General features: G+C 43.2%; 1 protein-coding gene across 2 annotated transcripts in view; it reads left to right on the top strand.

Annotated features, from left to right (window-relative positions):
- ZNF654 (zinc finger protein 654) overlaps positions 1-20608 on the top strand; it is a 115016-nt gene that overhangs the window by 35147 nt on the left and 59261 nt on the right. For both annotated transcript variants that reach the window (XM_028131236.2, XM_054714065.1), the window contains exon 2: positions 3570-3715. In XM_028131236.2, the coding sequence (XP_027987037.2) occupies positions 3570-3715 (146 nt within the window). The remainder of the gene's footprint in view (positions 1-3569; positions 3716-20608) is intronic.

Here is a 20608-nt window from a genome sequence, read left to right as displayed (position 1 = left end):
AGAATTGCTGTTTCTTTGCTGATTTTTGGTCCAGAGGATTTATCCATTGATGTCAGTGGTGTATTAAAGTCCCCTACTATGATTGTATTGATGTTGATCTCTCCCTTGATATCTTCCAGGAGATTTTTTATTTATTTGGGCGCTCCTGCGTTGGGTGCATATACGTTTACCAGAGTTATATCTTCTTGCTGGATTGCTCCCTTTAGTATTATGTAGTGGCCTTCCTTATCTCTTATTAAAGCCTTTACTTTGAGGTCTATTTTATCTGATATAAGTATCGCAACCCCAGCTTTTTTCTCATTTCCATTTGCCTGAAAAATATTTTTCCATCCCTTCACTCTCAGTCTGTGTGAATCCTTTGCTCTAAGGTGGGTCTCTGGTAGACAGCAAATATATGGGTCCATTCAGCTACCCTATGTCTTTTGATTGGTGCATTTAGTCCATTTACGTTGAATGTTATTATTGATAAATACCTGTTTGTTTTCATATTTTTTCTTAGTGTTTGTTTTTCTTCTTGCCTTTCTCTTTCTTCTTTTTACCGCAGTCCCTTTAGCATTTCTTGCATTGCTGGCTTGGTAGTGATGAACTCTCTTAGCCCTTTTTTATCTGTGAAGCTTTTCATTCCACCTTCAATTTTGAATGATAGCCTTGCTGGGTTTAGTATTCTTGGATTCAGTCCCTTGTTTTGCATCACTTTGTATAGTTCATACCATTCCCTTCTGGCCTGGTGTGTTTCTGTTGAGAAAACAGTTGATATTCTAATAGGAGATCCCTTATATGTTACTTTCTGTCTCTCTCTTGCAGCCTTTAAGATTCTTGCTTTGTCGTTGGTGTTCGTCAATTTAATTATGATGTGTCTTGGTGTCGGTCTTTTGGGGTTAAATTTGTTTGGGACTCTGTGTACTTCTTGGACTTGGATAGTTTTTTTCTTGCCAATATCAGGGAAGTTTTCTGTCATTATTTCTTCAAACAGGTTTTCTATTCCTTGCTTCTCTTCCTCTCCTTCTTTTATCCCTATTATTCGAATGTTGTTTTGTTTTGTGTAGTCATATAGCTCCCTTAGGCTCTCCTCTTGCTTTTTAAGTCTTCTTTCCAGTTGCTGCTGTGTTTGTGTGTTTTTTCCTACCTTGTCTTCTAATTCGCTGATGCGGTCCTCAGCCTCTTCTACTCTACTCTTTAGGCCTTCCATTGTGTTCTTTATTGCAGCTATGTCATTCTTCATCTCCTCTTGGTTTCTTTTCATGTCTGTGACATTTTCATTCAGCTCCTTATAGTTCTCATTGAGTTGTGTGTATTTGTCATCCATCCGTTTAAACATACTTATAACGAATACTCTGAATTCTTCCTCTGTTAGGCTGCTAGCCTCAAGTTCATTTAACTCCCTTTCTGGTGATTCTTCTTTTTCTTTCCTTTGGGGATTTCCTTTTTGTCTCGCCATGTTTTCCTGTAATGTTTTAAATGTAGATCCTGTTGCTTTGCTGCCCAGGTTCTTTTGGGGATGGTGCTACTGGATTAATCTCAGTTTTCCTAGGTTTGTTAATCTAGTGTAGCTCCTACTTGAGCTATTTGGGTTCTCTTGATGTAGGCCTGCGAGCTTGAGAGGCACAACTGCGGCGTCTAGATGTCAGCAGCTATGGGTGGGAGTGTCTCCATTTTTGCTGTCTTGTACCCTTAATTGTAATCACACATACCCAGCAGGGACTCAGAGTGGCCCCCAGGTACCGCCTGTTGGGGTGTTGGGGCTCAGGGGATCTGGTCTTTGAAAGGCGTTGCTGTGGTGCCCTGAGATCTGCAGTCGTGGGGTGAGCAGACCCAGCTTTTTCTGTTGCACAGCTGCGGAAAGCTGTGTCTTTGGAGGTGGAGGTCCCAGGTTCCGCGAGTCTGCAGCTGGGGTAGCAGGATATTGGTTGGAGTGGGTGCTGGGTCTCGGGGCATTTCCAAGGCCTGTCTTGTTGGTGGTGTTGATGAGTTTCTACCTAAGGCCGTTCTCTGCTCAAGATGGCATGGGCTCCCTCTGTGCTAGGGTCCCGCCTTCCCGGGAGTGCCCACAGCAGTGGTAGTCTCTCTTTGTCAAGGAGAGGCTTTCTGCCAGACACTGCTGCTCCTGCGAGATTTAACTTTCCCTCACTCACTCTCACACACCCCACACACAACCACACACTCTTCTTTTATACCCTCACTCACTCACTTTCTCTCTCGCCACTCCGTCCTGCCAGCCGCCATCTTCGGGCTACTTTACTCTTAATACTATATTCTGCTGTCTAGCTATTTTAATATTAATTGGTATTTTGACAAAAGCTAAACATAGGAGGTGAAGAGTATGTGCTACAAAGTTTGGTGAATATTTGGCAGCTGAATGGTACAGTCATTCATATAATATACTAGAGGCCCGGTGCACAAAATTCATGCATGGGGGGGTCCTCTCAGCCAGCAGCACCTTCTCCAATCCGGGATACCCCGAGGGATGTCCTGTCCGACCTCCAGTTTAGGCCTGATCCCTGTGGACATCCGGCAGTCAGACATCCCTCTCACAATCTGGGACCAATGGCTCCTAACTGCTCATCTGCCTGCCTGCCTGATCACCCATAACTGCCCCCCCCTCCCGATGGCCTGGTCACCCCCAACTGCCCCCCCTGCCGACCTCTTCGCTCCTAACTGCCCTACCCTGCAGGCTTGTTGCCCCTAACGCCACCCCCCCCTGCTGGCCTGGTCGGGCCCAACTGCCCCCCCCCCCCCAGCCAGCCTGGTCACGCCATGCAGCCTGCTGTTTGGTCATTTGGTCGCCCCTCACTGCCGCCCCCCCCGCCGGCCTGCTTGCCCCCAACTGCCCCCCCCCCTGCCAGCCTGGTCGCCCGTCACTGCCCCCTGTGCCGGCCTGGTTGCCCCTTACTGCCCCCCCCACTCTGCCGGTCTGGTCACTCCTAACTGCCTCCCCTGCCGGCCTGGTCGCCCCATGCAGCCTGCTGTTCGGTAGTTTGGTTGCCCCTCACTGCCCCCCTGCCGGCCTGGTCGCTCCACACAGCCTGCTGCTCAGTCATTTGGTCATCTCTCACTAAGCCCCCTGCCGGCCTGATCGCCCCACGCAGCCCGCTGCTCAGTCGTTTGGTTGGCCCTCACTAAGCCCCCTGCCGGCCTGGTCGCCCCATGCAGCCCACTGTTCAGTCATTTGGTCATCCCTCACTAACCCCCCTGCTGGCCTGGTCGCCACACGCAGCCCGCTGCTCAGCCGTTTGGTCGGTCCTCACTAAGCCCCCTGCCGGCCTGGTTGCCCCACGCAGCCTGTTAGGTCATCCGTTCGGTTGTTTTAGTTGCGATGGTCACTTAGGCTTATATATATATATATATATATATTTCTTTTCCAAATTTTTAAAGAAAATAGTTAATTTTATTTTTAGATGTACACAATGAAAATAAACAATAAACTCCCCCCCCCCCCATCATTTGTATTCAGACATAACTAATTTTATTCAAATTTAAAATGTTATGGTGGTTCCATAACTAGTTTTATTCAAATTTTTAAACTGGACATTTTATATAATAATATACTTTTTGGATTGCTTCCCTATCAGGTGGTTGAAGATTATGCTGGAAGATGGCAAGTCCCTTTGCCCCAACTTCAAGTTCTTCAGACTGCACTTTCCTGTTTTACATCAGCTAGTGCATCATTCCCAGATGAATGTGAGCACGTACAATATGTTTTGAGTAGCCTTGCCTTGTAAGTACTCTTTATTACTTATAAAAATATTTATCATGATGTATTTGAAAATTGGTTTTTGATCATTTTCTTTGTGGAAGGCATCTTTCCTAAAGTTTTCCCTCAAAAAGAAATTTCCTTTATTTAAGTATTAATGTTTAATTTTGAACAATTAACCACAATTTTAAATTTAGTTTTACAATTAAATGGAATTGTTAGATTCTTACATCACTACTGGTATCAGCACTTTTCTTTTTCTTCCCCTTTCCTTTTTAATTCCTTCGATTGCCTTGGGAAGCTGTAATGGTAACTCCCAGAATACAGCAATTAAGGCCATCATAATTAGCAGAGGGACCTTAAATCCATCAGAAAAAGGTTAGGAAACTCATGGTTTTTAAAAATACTTGTAGAGGGCTTTGAATTAAAGATCAGACTGAGGCCTTGTGTTTATTGTTTTCACCCTTATAGATCCTACTAAAATTATAGTAAAGAAGTCAAAGAGAGAAATATAGTGAAAGGAAAAGAGAGGAGAGTCATCAGTGAGTGAAAGATTTCAACAATTGTCTGAGGGGCAGAAAATAGATAAGATGAGTGGTCATTGAAACGTGGCAGAAAAAGTCACAACTTTTTTTGTTTTTTGTGTGCCTCAAATTGCTCTACATCACAAGGGTGGGTTTTGAAATATTTATCAACATTATAAAACACAATAGAAAATATGAGTACTTCACATAGAATAGGTACCATTTTGTGAAACTCTTACTGTTTTATATATTTATTTTTATGTACAGTCATGCACCACATAATGATTTTTCGGTCAGTGACAGAGTGCATGTATGATGGTGGTCCCATAATATTATAATAGAGCTAAAAAATTACTGTTGCCTAGTATCTTAGTGCAGAAGTTGCAAAAATCTCCAAGGCTATGGTTGAGATGGCAAACAACTTTAACCAGGATGTGGATGAGAATGACATTGAGGAACTCCTAGAGGTGGTTCCTGAAGAATTGACTAATTAGAAATAGTTAGAACTGGAACAGGAATGTATAGATGAAGAAGAGGAAAGAGAAAAGGAAATTGCAGGAGAACAAGAAGAAAATTCTCAGTGCAGGATTTAGCAGAAGCTTTTGAAGACCTCATCAAGCTTCTTAAAAAGTTTGAAAATCTGAACTCTAACACCAAAAGGTTTTCATGAATAGAAAGGAATCTTCATTGTACATTATCTGCTTACAAGCAAATCTATGAGAAAAAAATAAGGAATAAACCAAATAAACCACTGTGGACATATTTCTGAAAAGAGTGAGACCTCAAGAAGAGACTCAGGCAGATCATTCAGGAAGTAGTCCAGAAGGAATTATTATCACAGAATACAATTCCATCCATGTTACTTCAGGGGGATAAGATATGGAGGGAGAAGACAGTGATATTGATGATCCTGACCCTGTTTAGGCCTAGGCTAATGTGTATGCTTGTGTCTTAAGTTTTAATAAAAAATGTATACATGTTAAAAGTAAAAAAATTAAAAATGGAAAAACCAGAATAAGAATATAAAATAATTGTAGGGGGGGTAGCTCTGAGGTGATGGATATGTTAACCAGCTTAATTGTGGTGATCTTTCACCATCTTATGTATATAAAAAATCAAGTTGTACACCTTAAATATATACAATTTCTATTGGTCAATTATACCTCAATAAAACTGAAAAATAATTGCAGGAGAGAAGGAGCATTTAGGATATAACATTACTTAGATTTGTAAGAACAAGGCAGTTAAAAAAACTATATGATTTTTATATTTCGTTTATCAAACCTAAATGAATATAGGAAATGTATTGGGACTTTTGGGCTGTAACTGACAAATCTTAAGCTAGTTTAAGCAAAGAAAGGGGTGGGGGAGAGGGATTTAGTAGATGACTAAACCATGGTAAAGCAAGGACTAGAACTAGTTTCTAGATTTTTCTGAATCTAGAGAAGAAAATATCATCTAGAACCGTTCTCTCTCATTCCATCTTTACCTTTGGGTTTCATTCTCTTTTGCTTGTTGACAATTCTGGGATCAAGCTTAGTTTATTAACCACTAGAGGCCCCGTGCACAGATTCGTGAACCAGTGGGGTCCCTCGGCCTGGCCTGTGGGGATTGGGCTGAAACCGGCAGTCCAACATCCCGTGAGGAGTCCCGGATTGCGAGAGAGCGCAGGCCAGGCCAACGGACCCCACCGGTGCATGAATCCATGCACTGGGCCTCTGGTATGCATATAAGATCTTTGGTTAATTTTATCCTGCCCTCCCTCCTCCCCCTTCCATCTGAGATTCATCAGTCTGTTCCATGTGTTGATGCCTGTGCGTTGAGAGTCTGCTCCCTGGTGGTCAGTGTGTGTCATAGCTACTGGTCGAACAGTTGCTTATACTTTTATATATATAGACCAGAGGCCCGGTGCACAAAATTTGTGCACGGAGGGGGGGGTGTCCCTCAGCCCAGCCTGTACCCTTTCCAATCTGGGACCCCTTGAGGGATGTCGACTGCCCGTTTAGGCCCGATCCCACTGGCAGTCGGACATCCCTCTCACAATCCAGGACTGCTGGCTCCCAACTGCTCGCCAGCCTGCCTTCCTGATTGCCCCTATCCGCTTCTGCCTGCCAGCCTGATCACCCCCTAACCACTCTGCTGCCAGTCTGATTGATGCCTAATTGCTCCCCTGCCAGCCTGTTTGCCCCCAACTTTCCTCCTCTGCCGGCCCGGTCACTCCTAACTGCCCTCCCCTGCAGGGTTGATTGCCTCCAATTGCCCTCCCTTGCAGGCCGGGTGCCTCCCAACTGCCCTCCCCTGGCTGGCCATCTTGTGTCCACATGGGGGCAGGATCTTTGACCACATGGGGGAAGCCATATTGTGTGTTGGAGTGATGGTCAATCTGCATATTACTCTTTTATTAGATAGGATAGAGGCCTGGTGCAGGAGTGGGAGCCAGCTGGTTTGCCCTGAAGGGTGTCCCAGATCAGGGTGGGGGTTCCCTTGGGGTGTGGGGCGGCCTGAGCAAGGAGCCTGTGGTGTTTTGCAGGCTGGCCACGCCCCCTGGCGACCCAAGCGGAGGCCCTGGTATCTGGAATTTATTTACCTTCTACAGTTGAAACTTTGTAGCCTGGAGCGGAGCCAAGCCTCCTGCTTGCTCCACAGCCAGCAGCCATTTCTGTTTGGGTTAATTCACCTTCTATAATTGAAACTTTGTAGCCTTAAGAGGAGGCCTGGGCCCAGCCAGGGTGTGTGGAAAGCTTTGCTTTCTCCGTTGCCATGGGCAACCCTGGCCTGCTCTCTCCAGCTCCATGGCTGCCGCCATTCTGTTTAAATTTGTTTACCTTCTATAATTGAAACTTTGTAGCTTGAGTGGAGGCTTAGGCCTGGCAAGGGCATGCGGAAAGCTTGGCTTCCTCTGTTGCCTGGGAAACCTTGCTCTCTGTGGCTGTAGCCATCTTGTTTGGGTTTATTTGCATACTCGCCCTGATTGGCTGGTGGGCATGGCTTGGGCTGGTGGGTGTGGCTTGGGCATAGCGTAGGTGCAGTCAATTTGCATATTACCTTTTTATTAGGTAGGATGGGAGAAGAAACCCCCTCCTGCCACCTCTAATCCTCAGCTAAGATTATGTGAGCCCACTGTATTGAGGAGAATATGATAAAATTTTTGTCTATCAGATGACAAGCCTACCCATGGCTAGGGGAAATGAGGATACCACAATAGCAGCCCCAAGCAATTCTCTCAATAAGTGAGTGAGGTAGTGTAAAAGAGAGCTAGGCAGACTTTAAGGAATATTTCTGTTTCTTTGGAAAGCTACCAAAATAGTTTCTATTATTATCTATTGATTTCTGAGGAAAATAAAGTAAGTATTAATAGAAATGTTATTTGTAAGCAAGAAGTATTATTCTTGTTTCAGTGCCTGTGTGGAATTCCCTCCACCCCCTTTCCTTCTTTATAATATTTGTTAATTTTTTAGTGTTGTACTGTGAAAATGCTTTTAAGGCTTATCAAAGTACTTTTCAAAACATTTTTAAGTTATTTGTTGACTTCTATTTCATTTCTTGCTAGCTTTTTTACTACTGATCATGAAAGGAATAATGTATTAAGCAGAAGCAAATCTTATTTAAGATGGACACTGCTAGACAAAAGAAAGTAAATTATCCTATTGGTTTGTCAAATAATAATCCTATCTAATAAAATAGTAATATGCAAATTGACCGCACCTTTGCTACGCCCACCAGCCAAAGCCACGCCCACCAACCAATCAGGGCGAGTATGCAAATTACCCAACAAAGATGGTGGTTAATTTGCATAAGCTGAGGGAGGGAGGAGTGAAGACTGAAGACAACTTAGAAGGAAGAGGGAGGAAAAGCGGAAAGCAAGGTGGCTGCCAGAGGGAAAGCCCAGGCAGGGCGGAGTAGGGCAGGGCTGAGTGGGGCGGGCGGCAGCGGTGCGCGGGTGCAGGCGCGGCGGCCACAATGGCGGCGGCAGTGGCAGCACATGCGGCCGCTTGCAGGATTCTTCCTGCAAATGGGCTACTAGTGTTTCTTATAAAGAAAGTAGAGGCCTGGTGCACGAAATTCGTGCATGGGTAGGGTCTGGACAGAGATCAGGGCCAATCGGGGTCTTCCTGCTGCTGACCAGGGCCTTCCTTCATTCCGCAACGCCCCCTGGTGGTCAGTGCACGTCATAGCAAGCGATCGAACTCCTGGTTGGACTCCAAGGGTACACTTTGCATATTAACCTCTTATATATAGAAGTTTCTGCATTATTTTAACTTACCTTAACAGAAAAGTTAATTATATTTTAAATACCAGAAGAAAAATTAGTAAATAGCAACATGATGATCTTAAAAGAGTAAGTCTGCAATTCTATTTTATTTAAATAAACTAGAGGCCCATTGCACGAAGAGATTCATGAAATAGGCCTTCCTTCCCCTGGCTGCCGGCACCGGTTTTCCTCCTGCACCCAGGACCCAGGCCTTCCCTCTGGCCGCTGCCTTCAGTATTTGCTCCAGGCGGAGTGGAGCCCCTGTAGCTCCCTCCGCCCTCCACCCTCCGCCCCCGGCCCTGCCCCTCATAGCAGGTGTCCCACTCCACCCAGCCACTCCGTGCCTGCATGCATGCTGCCCAGAGGCCTGGAGCGGCTGGCAGGGCGGGGCCGCCGCCATATTTGTTGGGTTAATTTGCATACTCACTCCTGATTGGCTGGTGGGCGTAACGAAGTGATGGTCAATTTGCATGTTTCTCTTTTATTATTGTAGATAATAAACCAGAAAATTCTTCTAACAGTTATTTCATAATCATTCATTCATTCTGTAAATCTCTGAGCTTGGTTTTAGGAATAAAATAGAAAATAAGATAGTTAAGTCCTTGTTATCAGAAATTTTACAGAACTAAAAGATAGTGAAAAGACACATTGTTATGTAATTGTAACCATGAAAGAATTACATGGTATGATGAGAAAGTGTAACAGGGGACTTGACTTAGTCTGGGAAGTCAGGGAAAATTTGCTGGGTGAGCTAAAACCTGAGTTGAACTCTGAAGGAATAACAATAAATTAGATGAAAGAGCATAAGAGCCTCCCAGGGATGGCGAACAATGTTCAAAGTGCCTGGACATGATGTCAGGATATTAATAGATTTCATTATAATTCACATCTATTTGTAGAGTTCTTGTTTATGATATATGTAATGTGTTATTAATTTATATATAACTTGTATTAAAAGTTTATATGTGAGCTAAAGGATTAACCTAATATTTGTAATATTGTTATATGTTAAATGTATGTTACTATATTCTCTGGTGGAAGTGAAATTTTCTTTCTTTGCAGAAGACATGATATTATATGAAAACTGTTAGAACTAATAAAATAATTCAGTAAACTTGCAGGATACAAAATCAATGTATAAAAATCTTTGGCATTTCAACTACTACTATCTGTCAGAGGAATTAAGAAAACAATCCTATTCACTATTTCATCAAAAATAATAAAATATCTAGGAATAAATTTCACCAAGTAAATGAAAGATCTATACACTGAAAACTATGACAATGATGAAAGAAATTAAAGATTCAAATAAACAAAAAACAAAAACTTGTTCATAAATTTGATGAATTAGTATTATTAGAATGCTACCCAAAACAAACTACAGATTCAGTGCCATCACTATAAAAAATAATGGCATTTTGACAGAATCAGAACAATTTCTAAAATTTATATGGGACTACAAAAGATCCTGGATAGATAAGGTAATATTGAGAAAGAACAGACAAGAAATGGTGACGGAGTAAGTGGATGCTACACAGACACACTCCCAGGACCAAACTGGAATTACAACTAAAATACAAAAAAAATCCTGAATAATCAACTGAAGACTAGTAAGAGAGAACCCTAATAACCAAGAATGGAAAAGTGGGGACTGCATAGACTGGTAGGAAGTGTGGAGGCATGAAAGGGCTGGACTGGCTCCTACACTCAGCTGCTGAAAGTGCCAGAGAGATACTCATCTGTGGAGAGTTGCCAATGAGAACTCTGTCCACAAACTGGGCCCCCAGCAGAGAGCACCAGAACTGAGAAAAGTGCCCACATAATATCTGGCTGTGAAAAGCAGAATGGTTGCTTTCTGCCAGGGAAAGATGGCTGGAAACGCGGGCACCCACTTACCTAATAAAGGGCCAATGCACAAAATTCAGTGCCACTCACCTTGTGCTCCAGCAGAGGGAAGGAAGAGTGGACTGGAGCTGTGTGAGCAGAAGCCAAGATTGGGGGCTCTAGGATTAGAGATCAGAAGGCAGACTCCTGGCTGCCCTATGTTGACTCATCCTTCATGCTGCGGAGGTCATCTTTCTCTCACAGGCTTTAGCTATACAGGTGGCTTTGTCTTGTGGGGGAAGACAGCTGAACCACCCTATTGGAAAACACCTTGCTCCACAGTGGGTGTGGAATTTTTGAAGCCCATTAAGAGACTGAGAGTATGCCGAAACCGGTTTGGCTCAGTGGATAGAGCATCAGCCTGCGGACTGAAAGGTCCCAGGTTCGATTCCGGTCAAGGGCATGTGCCTTGGTTGCGGGCACATCCCCAGTAGGGGGTGTGCAGGAGGCAGCTGATCGATGTTTCTAGCTCTCTATCGATGTTTCTAGCTCTCTATCCCTCTCCCTTCCTCTCTGTAAAAAATCAATAAAATATATTAAAAAAAAAGATGTTTCTAACTCTCTATCCCTCTCTCTTCCTCTCTGTAAAAAATCAATAAATATATTTAAAAAAACAAACAAAAAAAAGAGACTGAGAGTAACAGTTAGCCTCCAGGCAGAAGCAGTTGACCCACCATATTGAAAAACTCTTCACACCATTGGACTGTTGCCTGAGAGCTACTCAAGACAGAATCCAATCAGCCTGCAGGCAGAGGTGGTCTCTGGAGGCTTTGAGTCTTTATCTGATCTAATTAGTCAGAAACAGCATTTGACACTGTCCTGCAATAGAGGTTGACAGGCATAGCAGATCTACCTAACACAGTTACAAACCCAAACATTCAGCCAAAATGAGGAGCCAAAAACAAAAAACAAAAAACAAAAAAAAACAACAACACCCAAATGAAAGAACAAGAGAATTCTCCAGAAAAAGAGATAATGAAATGGAGATAAGGAATTTATCTGATATAGACTTCAGAATAATGGTGGTAAAGATGCTCAACAGCATGAGAAATGATATAGTAACTATGAAAATGGAAATAAAGAATGACATAGCACAAGTAAAGAACACATTGGAAGGATTACACAGCATATTAGGGGAAGCTGAGGATCAGATCAGTGAATTGGAAGACAGGGTAGAAAAAAATCAGGGAACAAAAAAGAAAAAAAACAATTAAAAAACAAGAGGACAGCTTAAGGGAGTTGTGGGAGAACATGAAACAATAATAGTTGCATTGTAGGTGTGCCAAAAGAGGCAGAAAGTGAGCAAGGGTTAGAGAACATCTTGGAAGAAATAATCGCAGAAAACTTCCCTAACCTGGTGAAGGAAGAAGTCACACAAGTTTAGGAGGCACAGAGAATCATAAGTAAGAAGATCCCAAATAGGGCCATGCCCAGAACATCATAATTAAAATGCCAAAAATTAAAGACAAAGAGAGAATCTTAAAGGCAGCATGAGAAAAGCAAAGTGTTACCTACAAAGGAGCTCTCCCACAAGGCTGTCATCTGATTTCTCATCAGAAATTCTACAGGCCAGAAGGAAATGACATGAAGTACTCAAAGTAATGGAAAGCAAGGATCTAAAACCAAGATTACTATATCCAGCAAAGCTATCATTCAAATAGACGGTCAAATAAAGAGCTTCCCAGACAACAAAAGGGTAAAGGAGTTCATCACCACCAAGCCAGCATTATAAGAAAAGCTAAAGGGATTGTTGTAATGAAAAGAAATGGAGAGAGAAACCTAGGCATACAGAATTAAAATGACAATGAATAAATATTATCAATATAACCTTATATGTAAATGGATTAAATGCTCAATCAATAGACATAGGGTAGCTGGATGCATACAAAAACATGATCCAACTGTATGCTGTTTACAAGAGACCCACTTCAGAACAAAAGATTCACACAGGATGAGAGTGAAAGGATTGGGAAAAAAATTTCCATGCAAATGGAAAAGAAAGAAAAGCTGGAGTAGCAATACTCATATCTGACAAATAGACTTTAAAATGAAGACCATCACAAGAGACAACAAAGGTCACTACAGAATACTAAAGGGATTGACCCAATGAGAGGATAAACATATATGCATTTACCCTGGTAAACATATATGCATCCAATATAGAAACACCTAACTATATAAAGAAACTTCTAGAGGACTTTAAGGGAGACATCGACAACAACACCATCGTAGGAGTGGACATTAACACCCTGCTGACTTCACTGGAAAGATCTTTCGGACAAAAAATTGACAAGGAAACAGTGACTGTAGAAGACAACTGGATCAGGTGGATTTAATTGACATTAAAAGAACATTTCAGCCAAAACCGGTTTGGCTCAGTGGATAGAACGACGGCCTGTGGACTCAAGGGTCCCGGGTTCGATTCCGGTCAAGGGCATGTACCTTGGTTGCAGGCACATCCCCAGTAGGGGGTGTGCAAGAGGCAGCTGATCGATGTTTCTCTCTCATCGATGTTTCTAACTCTCTATCCCTCTCTCTTCCTCTCTGTAAAAAATCAATAAAATATATTACAAAAAAAAAGAATATTTCACCCCAAAGCTGCAGGATATACATTCTTCTCAAGTGCACATGGGGCATTCACAAAGATGGACCACATGTTAGGACACAAAACACGTCTCTGCAAGTTCAAGAAGATTGAATTCATACATCTCAAATCACAGTAGAATGAAATTAGAAACTAACTACAGTAAAAATACCCCAAATCATTCAAACACATAGATGCTAAATAATATGTCATTAAACAATGCATGGTTTACCAATGAGATCAAGAAACAAATAACTTCCTGGAAACAAATGAAAATGAACACACAACAACCCCAAATCTCTGGAACACAGCAAAGTAGTCCTGAGGTTGAAGTTCGTAGCACTACAGCCTACCTCAAAAAACAAGAAAAATTAATAATAAACTATTTAACCCTGCAACTTAAAGAATTAGAATGAGAACAAGAGCAAAAGTAAATGACATAGAGACTAAAAAAACCATACCAAAAAAACCCCCAAAAATGAATCCAAAAGCTGGTTCTTTGAAAGGATAAATAAGTTTAATGAACTGTTAGCTAGACTTATCTAGGAACAAAGAGAGAGTACCCAAATAAATAAAATCAGAAATGAAAGTGGACAAGTAACCATTGACACCACAGAAATACAAAGGATTGTAAATGATAGTATAAACAACTATATGCCAACAAGCTGGACAATTTGGATAAAATAGACAAATTCCTAGAAAAATACAATCTCTTAAAACTGAATCAGGAAGAATCAGAAAACCTGAACAGGCCAACAACTGATAAAATAAAAGCAGTAATAAAAAAATTCACAGCAAACAAAAGCTCGGGTCCAGCTGGCTTCATAGGGTAGTTTTACCAAACATTCAAAGAAGAACTAACACCTGTACTCCTCAAACTATTCCAAAAAACCCAAGAGGAAGGAACACTTTCAAGCTCTTTTTATGAGGCCAGCATTATCCCAATTCCAAAACCAGATAAAGACACTACATAGAAAGAGAATTACAGGCCAATATCCCTGATGAACACAGCTGCTAAAATCTTCAACAAAATATTAGCAAATCAGATCCAGCAATATGTTAAAAAGATCATACACCATGACCAAATGGGATTTATTCCAGGGGTGCAAGGCTGGTACAATATTCACAAATCAAACGTGATACATTACATAAGCAAATGGAAAGACAAAAATTGCATGATCCTATCAATAGTCGCAGAAAAAGCATTTTACAAAGTCCAACGCCCATTTTTTATAAAAACTCAGCAAAGTGGTAATAGAAGGAGTATATGTCAACATGATAAAGGCCATATATGACAAACCTACAGCTGTTGTAGATAAGCTGCCAGGCGGTGTGGGAGAATAATCAGTTGGGCACTTAGGGGAGTCGGAAGAGGAGCCTTTAATGCACTAGTGCAGTGACTCGGGAATCAACCTCCAAAGCCTGTGTGATGAATATGGAGGAAGCCTTCCTTTTATCCCTTTTAGTTTCTTTGTCCCCCAAGTATGGATCAGGCTTCTGGACTTTTCATGGGCTTTGCAGCCCCCATGAGTTGGGAGGGGGAAGTGAGATTATACCCAAAGGCTTGGCCTGGCTGGCACCAGTGCTGACAACCCCCTCTGGGGGTTGTATATGGTTCATGATTTATGGCCTCTGTAAAATGGGAGTATTCCAGGAAACAGGTTCTGCAAGGCAGGACAGGTATCATGATAACTATGGAATTAATTATCTGCTCATAAGAGTGTGCATCAGGATACAGGTTACTGGCACAGATTCAGATAGCTAGCCCCCCAAATGTCTTACCAGTATTTTCTGCATTATTCCCCCCTCTTAATCCTCAAGCTATCCTTAGCCTTGGGGATTATAGAAGACTCAGGAATTAGGGACAGGGTCGATGACTGCTCTAGCTGCTTCCTGCTGAGGAGGGACGTCGTTATGGAGGTTCAGCAGCTTGAATCTTTTTCATCTTCCCCGAGAGGGTCATAACGGTAGTTCAGTGTCCTGGCTTGTAGCACCATCTGGAGCTTGAAGGCTTCTAAGCAAGAGGAAATAAAGTGGGTGAGAAAGTTAAGAATGCAAGGACCAAATAGCAGTGCAATGAGAAGCATCAGGAGGGGGCCAGCTAATGGGAGTGCCCAAGATGTCCAATTCCATATATTATTACAGGAACTCCCAAGATTCCGATAATTCCTGTCTTCTTTTTGGGGCCTGATCAGCTAGTTTCTGGGCCCCATCCCTTACAATGCCGGACTGGTTGGCATAAAAATAGCACGCTTCCTCAAGGAACATACATAAGCCCCCTTTTTCTGCTGTTAGAAGGTCTAGTCCTCTTCGATTTTGGAGGATATTTGCTGCCAGTGAGTCTATCTGGTCTTGTACTGCAATAATGCTCTGAGATATTTCCTCTAAGCTGTCTGAAAGGTCTTTGGATAGGCTTTGATAATAGGAAAGGTAAGTTGCCAACCCCCCTATCCCAGTGCTCAGGCCTATAGCTATTCCTAGGCCGACAAGGAGTCGGGGAAGAGGGCGATGGCCCTTCTGGTTCGAGCATAGGCAGTGAGTGGAACCTTAAAGGACTGATTATTAGGGCAATGTCTTTTTCGGGGGCTAGGTAAGCCAGAGTACAGGTCCCTGTCCAGTTGGCAGGTAGACAGAGATAGGTATTGGTGCCACAGAGGAAGAAAATTCCCTGGGTCTCCAGACAGAAGGTATTCTCAATGGTAAAGAGGTGTGTGAGCTTGCCATTCTCCTGTTCTGAGAGAGAGTTCCTGCCAAGATTGCCCCTGTAAGGGGCTGAAAGGGGCCTTCGGGATTACTTTGTGTATCCCCAGAGGTAGTGTTTTCTTTTTTTTTCAGTGTTGCCCCTTCTTTTCTTTTTCTTTTTATTTTCTTTGTTTAAATTTCTTTATTGATTAAGGTATCACATATTTGTCCTCATTCCCCCATTCCCATCCCACACCCCTCCCCACGCATGCCTCCACCCCCCTGTTGTCCGTGACCACTGGTTAGGCTTATATGCATGCATACAAGTCCTTTGGTTGATCTCTCTCCCTTACCCCCACCCTCCCCTACCTTCCCTCTGAGGTTTGACAGTCTGATCTATGCTTCTTTGTCTCCGGGTCTGTTTTTGTTCATCAGTTTATGTTGTTCATTATTTCCCCTAGGTGAGTGAGATCATGTGATACTAGAAATACACTTATAAGAACCGAAAATGAGACAAGCAATAATGGTTATGCTGAAAGGCAAATGAATCAGTCTGTAGTGAGTTTCTTTCTGGGCCAACAGTTCTTTTGAGACCCAATTTCAGTGTCAAACAATTCCTTATATGTACATGTCAGCAATGATATTTCAGTTCTGGATGGTGGACAAATGGTGGTAATGCAGGTCCGACCCTCTCTGGTTTGGTCCTGGGCAACCTGCAGTGACACACAGCTGCTGACTGCTAGTATGGCAAGGCGACGTCAGCGACTTCCATCTCTGGACTGCTTCTCTTCTGTCTTCATGGCTGGAGCACTCCTGTCGATTCCTCTCTGTTGCTGGAATCCACATGGTCTCGGAGTTGTTTTCTGAAAATATACAAACATATTCTCGACCAAAAGTTAATAAAGGAATATTTTCTATAAATTTGACTTGGGATCCTATTTCATTTTTTGCCCAAATGATTTCCCTCTGGCTTGTTTTGATACCATGTGTGTTTTTCATGGGTGTCTTGCTATCTTGATATCTAAATCCAGCCTACCACCAGGAATGCTCAGGGCTGCCATGTAGCTTGTAGATGAGAGGGGAAGACAGAGCCAGCAGTCCTTAGCTAGCCCAGGGTTGGTCAGGCTGAGGAAGCGATGAGTTAAGTTGAGGGTTTGAGAGAGATAGTGAGGACTTAGAAGATCCTTGAGAGGCAGAGTATAGACTTGAGAGTGGTCAAGAATAACAGAGTTTAGTAACAATAAGAGAACCAGCCTCGTCTTGGTCGGTGACAGCAATAAATTCCTTTGCAGTGGAGGAGGTAGTAATTTATAGTGGTTCTGTGTCCCAGCAGGGACAGAAGAGTTCTCTTCCTGGTATTAGTCTATGGTTCTGGTGACACTCATAAAAAGACAAAATAAGAATTATTAGAAAGATAAAAACAATGATTATCCAGAAATACCAGGGCTTATTTGTCCCAAGTAGATCCCGGGAAAGGATCTGGGATGTTTATCTAAGGCGTCCCTTGAGATAAGCTTTAACCTTGCAGGTGTGGGACATTCAAGTAGTTGCTAGCAAAGAGACTACTCTACGCAAGCAGGACTGAGGGCAGGCTTAGGACCAAAAAGACCAAAGGCTTTAATTTTAATTTTAAGCGTACGCAAAATAATTCAATTAACTGCCGGAAGTATTACACCACATGAAACATAATACAGTTGCAAATCATACAGCATTTTATTATTCACACAATTCCTGGTGCTGCGGGTATAGGCTTAAGTGAGATCCTAGTGGTGCTGTCCTCGGGGGTCCGGCAGCTAGGCTGGTCTGGTCCAGATGCAAGGGGCCGGCATTCCTCACCCGAGAGCTCAGTCGTGTCTCAATTGGGTGTTACTGACCGTTATTCTGTTGTCTGGCAGAGAGAGGAGCACGGAGCGGCGTCGCTTGCCGGACTGGCAAGAGGACAGGCCTTTGTGGCTATCTCGACAGACGAGCACTTTGGCTGGTCTGGACCCCAGTTTTAAAGCCTGTACCCCATTTGCAGCTGCCCACGTGGCTATCAATGAATTACGTCAATGCACACATGTTTATCTCAAACAGGGCGAGGGGCTACGTGTGGTTATCTAGGGAGAGTACATCACTCACTCAGGTGGTTATCTTGACAAGTCACTGAGTTGTTTACTGAAGTTCAAATTCTTATCTATGAGGTACACATGCTTCAGGGCAGTGAGGAATCACATTTTAAGTTTCAAGGAAAGTTAATTTAAACATTTTAAAACCTTCTTAATATATACACTGAGTGGCCAGATTATTATGATCTCTGAATGCATAATAATCTGGCCACTCAGTGTGTGTGTGTGTGTGTGTGTGTGTGTGTGTGTGTGTGTATATCTACAGGCCTGGTGCATGAATTCGTGCATGGTGGGGTCCGACCAGCCTGGCCAGGGGGAGGGGACATGGGCAGTTGACTGGCCTGCCTGCTGGTCGAACTCCTGGTCGAGGGGACAATTTTCATATTAGCCTTTTATTATATAGCGTATACACTGAGTGGCCAGATTATTATGTGTTCAGAGATCATAATAATCTGGCCACTCAGTATATATATATTAGGCATTTTTAAAACATTTTTAAACATTTCTATATATTACTATGACATTATTACTTTTAGGAGGAGATAAAAAAGAAATATTAGTGTAAGGAAGAATTCAGCAGGGTGTTACCTGAATTCTTGGAACAGGTTGGTCAGCCAAGTCCGCCGTTTTCTTGAGGGTGATCCGCAGGGTGTGTTTCTGGTCAGAGGGTACCTTCCACTCAGGCTGGGTGTCACTCGGCTGGTGGGCTATTTTCACTTAGGAGTGGTGGATACAGGTGTTCAGTCCTCAACCTTAAGAGCTGTGGGGTTGGTTAGTATGACTGGATAGGGTCCCTTCCAAGTTGGCTTAAGGGGCTCCTTTTTCTAATCCTTTATCCAAACCTGGTCTCCAGGCTTATGAGGGTGCACAGCCATTCCTAAAGAGATGGGCAATTATTGGTCAATAACCCATCTGTGGACCTCAAAGATAGTTTTCCCAAATCCTTGTAATTGCTTCTGAATTTCTAAGTTTCCTATTTCCCCCAAATCTCCCTTTGGCCGAATTAAGGGAGGAGTATGCCATATAGAATTTCAAAGGGAGAGAAACCTACCCTGGCCCTTGGGGCACAGTGTACCGACAGGAGTGCAAGAGGCAAGGTCTGTCCAGGATAAGGTTGTCTCTTGACATAGCTTAGCCATAGCCTGCTTGAGAGTCTGGTTCATGCGCTCTACTTTCCCTGAGCTCTGGGGCCTGTAAGCTGCATGTAAGTTTCATTTAATTACTAAGGCCTTAGCTACTTGCTGTACTATTTCAGCTATATAGGCTGGGCCATTATCTGACCCTATAGTTAGAGGCATTCCATACTGTGGAATTATGTCCTTCAGCAATGCCTTAGTGACTTCTCTTGCCTTCTCTTTGTGAGTAGGATATGCCTCGACCCAGCCTGAAAAAGTGCAGATAAAAAAAAGTCCATCTACTAGGCCCTATTTCTGTAAAATCTACCTCTAAGTACTCAAAGGGAGCTTGCCTGCAGTGCTGAACTCCCATCGGTCCTACAGGACACTGTTTGGTATTGTTCTGTGCACAGAGGAGGCAGCACTGAGGCACTGAGGCACATAGGAGGGAAGACAGACAATTAAATAGTATCTGCTTAACAAAATAGATAAGTTCATGTTGCTGGAGGACTACCTTATGGGCTAACTATTCTGGGACATAGACCCTATGATCTGGGAGTGTCCACCAACCTTCTTTCGTTCTCTTGCACCCTTCTTACTGGGCTCATTCCTCTTCCTGAGGAGTGTATTTCAGAGGTTCAGGTAATTCAGGGGCCAACATGATCTGTGACGATGCTGCTTGTTCTTTAGCAGCCAGCTTGGTTGCTGTTTCTGCACAATGGTTTCCTTCTGACACTGAATCCTTCTTTTTGTTGACAGCTTCCCAGTGGATAACGGCTACTTCCTTGGGCTCCCAGATTGCTTCTAGTAATTTTAGGATTTCATTCTGTTTTTTTATTCCTTTCTCTTCAATGCTCAGGAATCCTCTTTCCTTGTGTATAGCCCCATGGATATGCAGTGTGGCAAAGGCATAGCGCGAGCCAGTGTAAATGTTAGCGTGCTTTTCCTTTCTGAGTTCTAAGGCTCTGACCAGGGCCCAAAGTTCTGCCCACTGCGCTGATCATCCTTTGGGCAGAGCCTGTGCCTCTACTGTCTCAAAGTCTGATACTACTGCATATCCGACTTGTCTTTTCCCTTCATCTAGAAAACTGCTCCCATCCATATAAAATATTAGGTCCGGATTCTGCAGAGGCCGGTCTGTTAGATCTGGCCAGCTAGAGTAAATCTCCTCTAGAACTTCTAGGCAATCATGCTCAGGGGCTCCCTCAGTGATGGGTAAGAAGGTGGCAGGATTAAGAATTCTCACTGCTTCTAATCGTACTCATGGATTTTCACATAGAAGCCCTTGGTATTGAGTCATTCGAGTATGAGTTAGCCAGTGCTGCCCCCTATCTTTCATTAGGGTGACAATAGCATGAGATACTTTTGCATTTAAGTTTTGTCCCAGGGTAAGGTTATCCGCTTCTTTGACTAATAATGCCATGGCTGCAAGGGCCCTGAGACATGGGGGTCACCCGGAGGCAACCGGGTCAATCTGCTTAGAGAGATAGGCTACCGCTCTTTGCCAGGGTCCAAACTCCTGGGTTAGAACTCCTAGGGCTACCTCATTACTCTCATGAATGAAGAGGTTAAAATCCCGTGTCACATCTGGTAGCCCTAGTGCTGGGGCCTCAGTAATCTTTGCCTTTATGGTGCTGAAGGCCTTTTCCTGCTCAGAACCCCAGTTGATGGGTGCCTTCTCCTCTCCTTTTAAAGCTTCATAGAGAGGCTCAGCTAGGTCTGAAAACCCTGAGATCAAATTCAACAAAACCCTGCTGCTCCCAGAAAT

This window comes from Eptesicus fuscus, chromosome 3 (assembly GCF_027574615.1).
Source record: "Eptesicus fuscus isolate TK198812 chromosome 3, DD_ASM_mEF_20220401, whole genome shotgun sequence".
In the NCBI taxonomy this organism is placed as follows: domain Eukaryota; kingdom Metazoa; phylum Chordata; class Mammalia; order Chiroptera; family Vespertilionidae; genus Eptesicus; species Eptesicus fuscus.
This window is presented reverse-complemented; position numbering and strand designations above follow the sequence as displayed.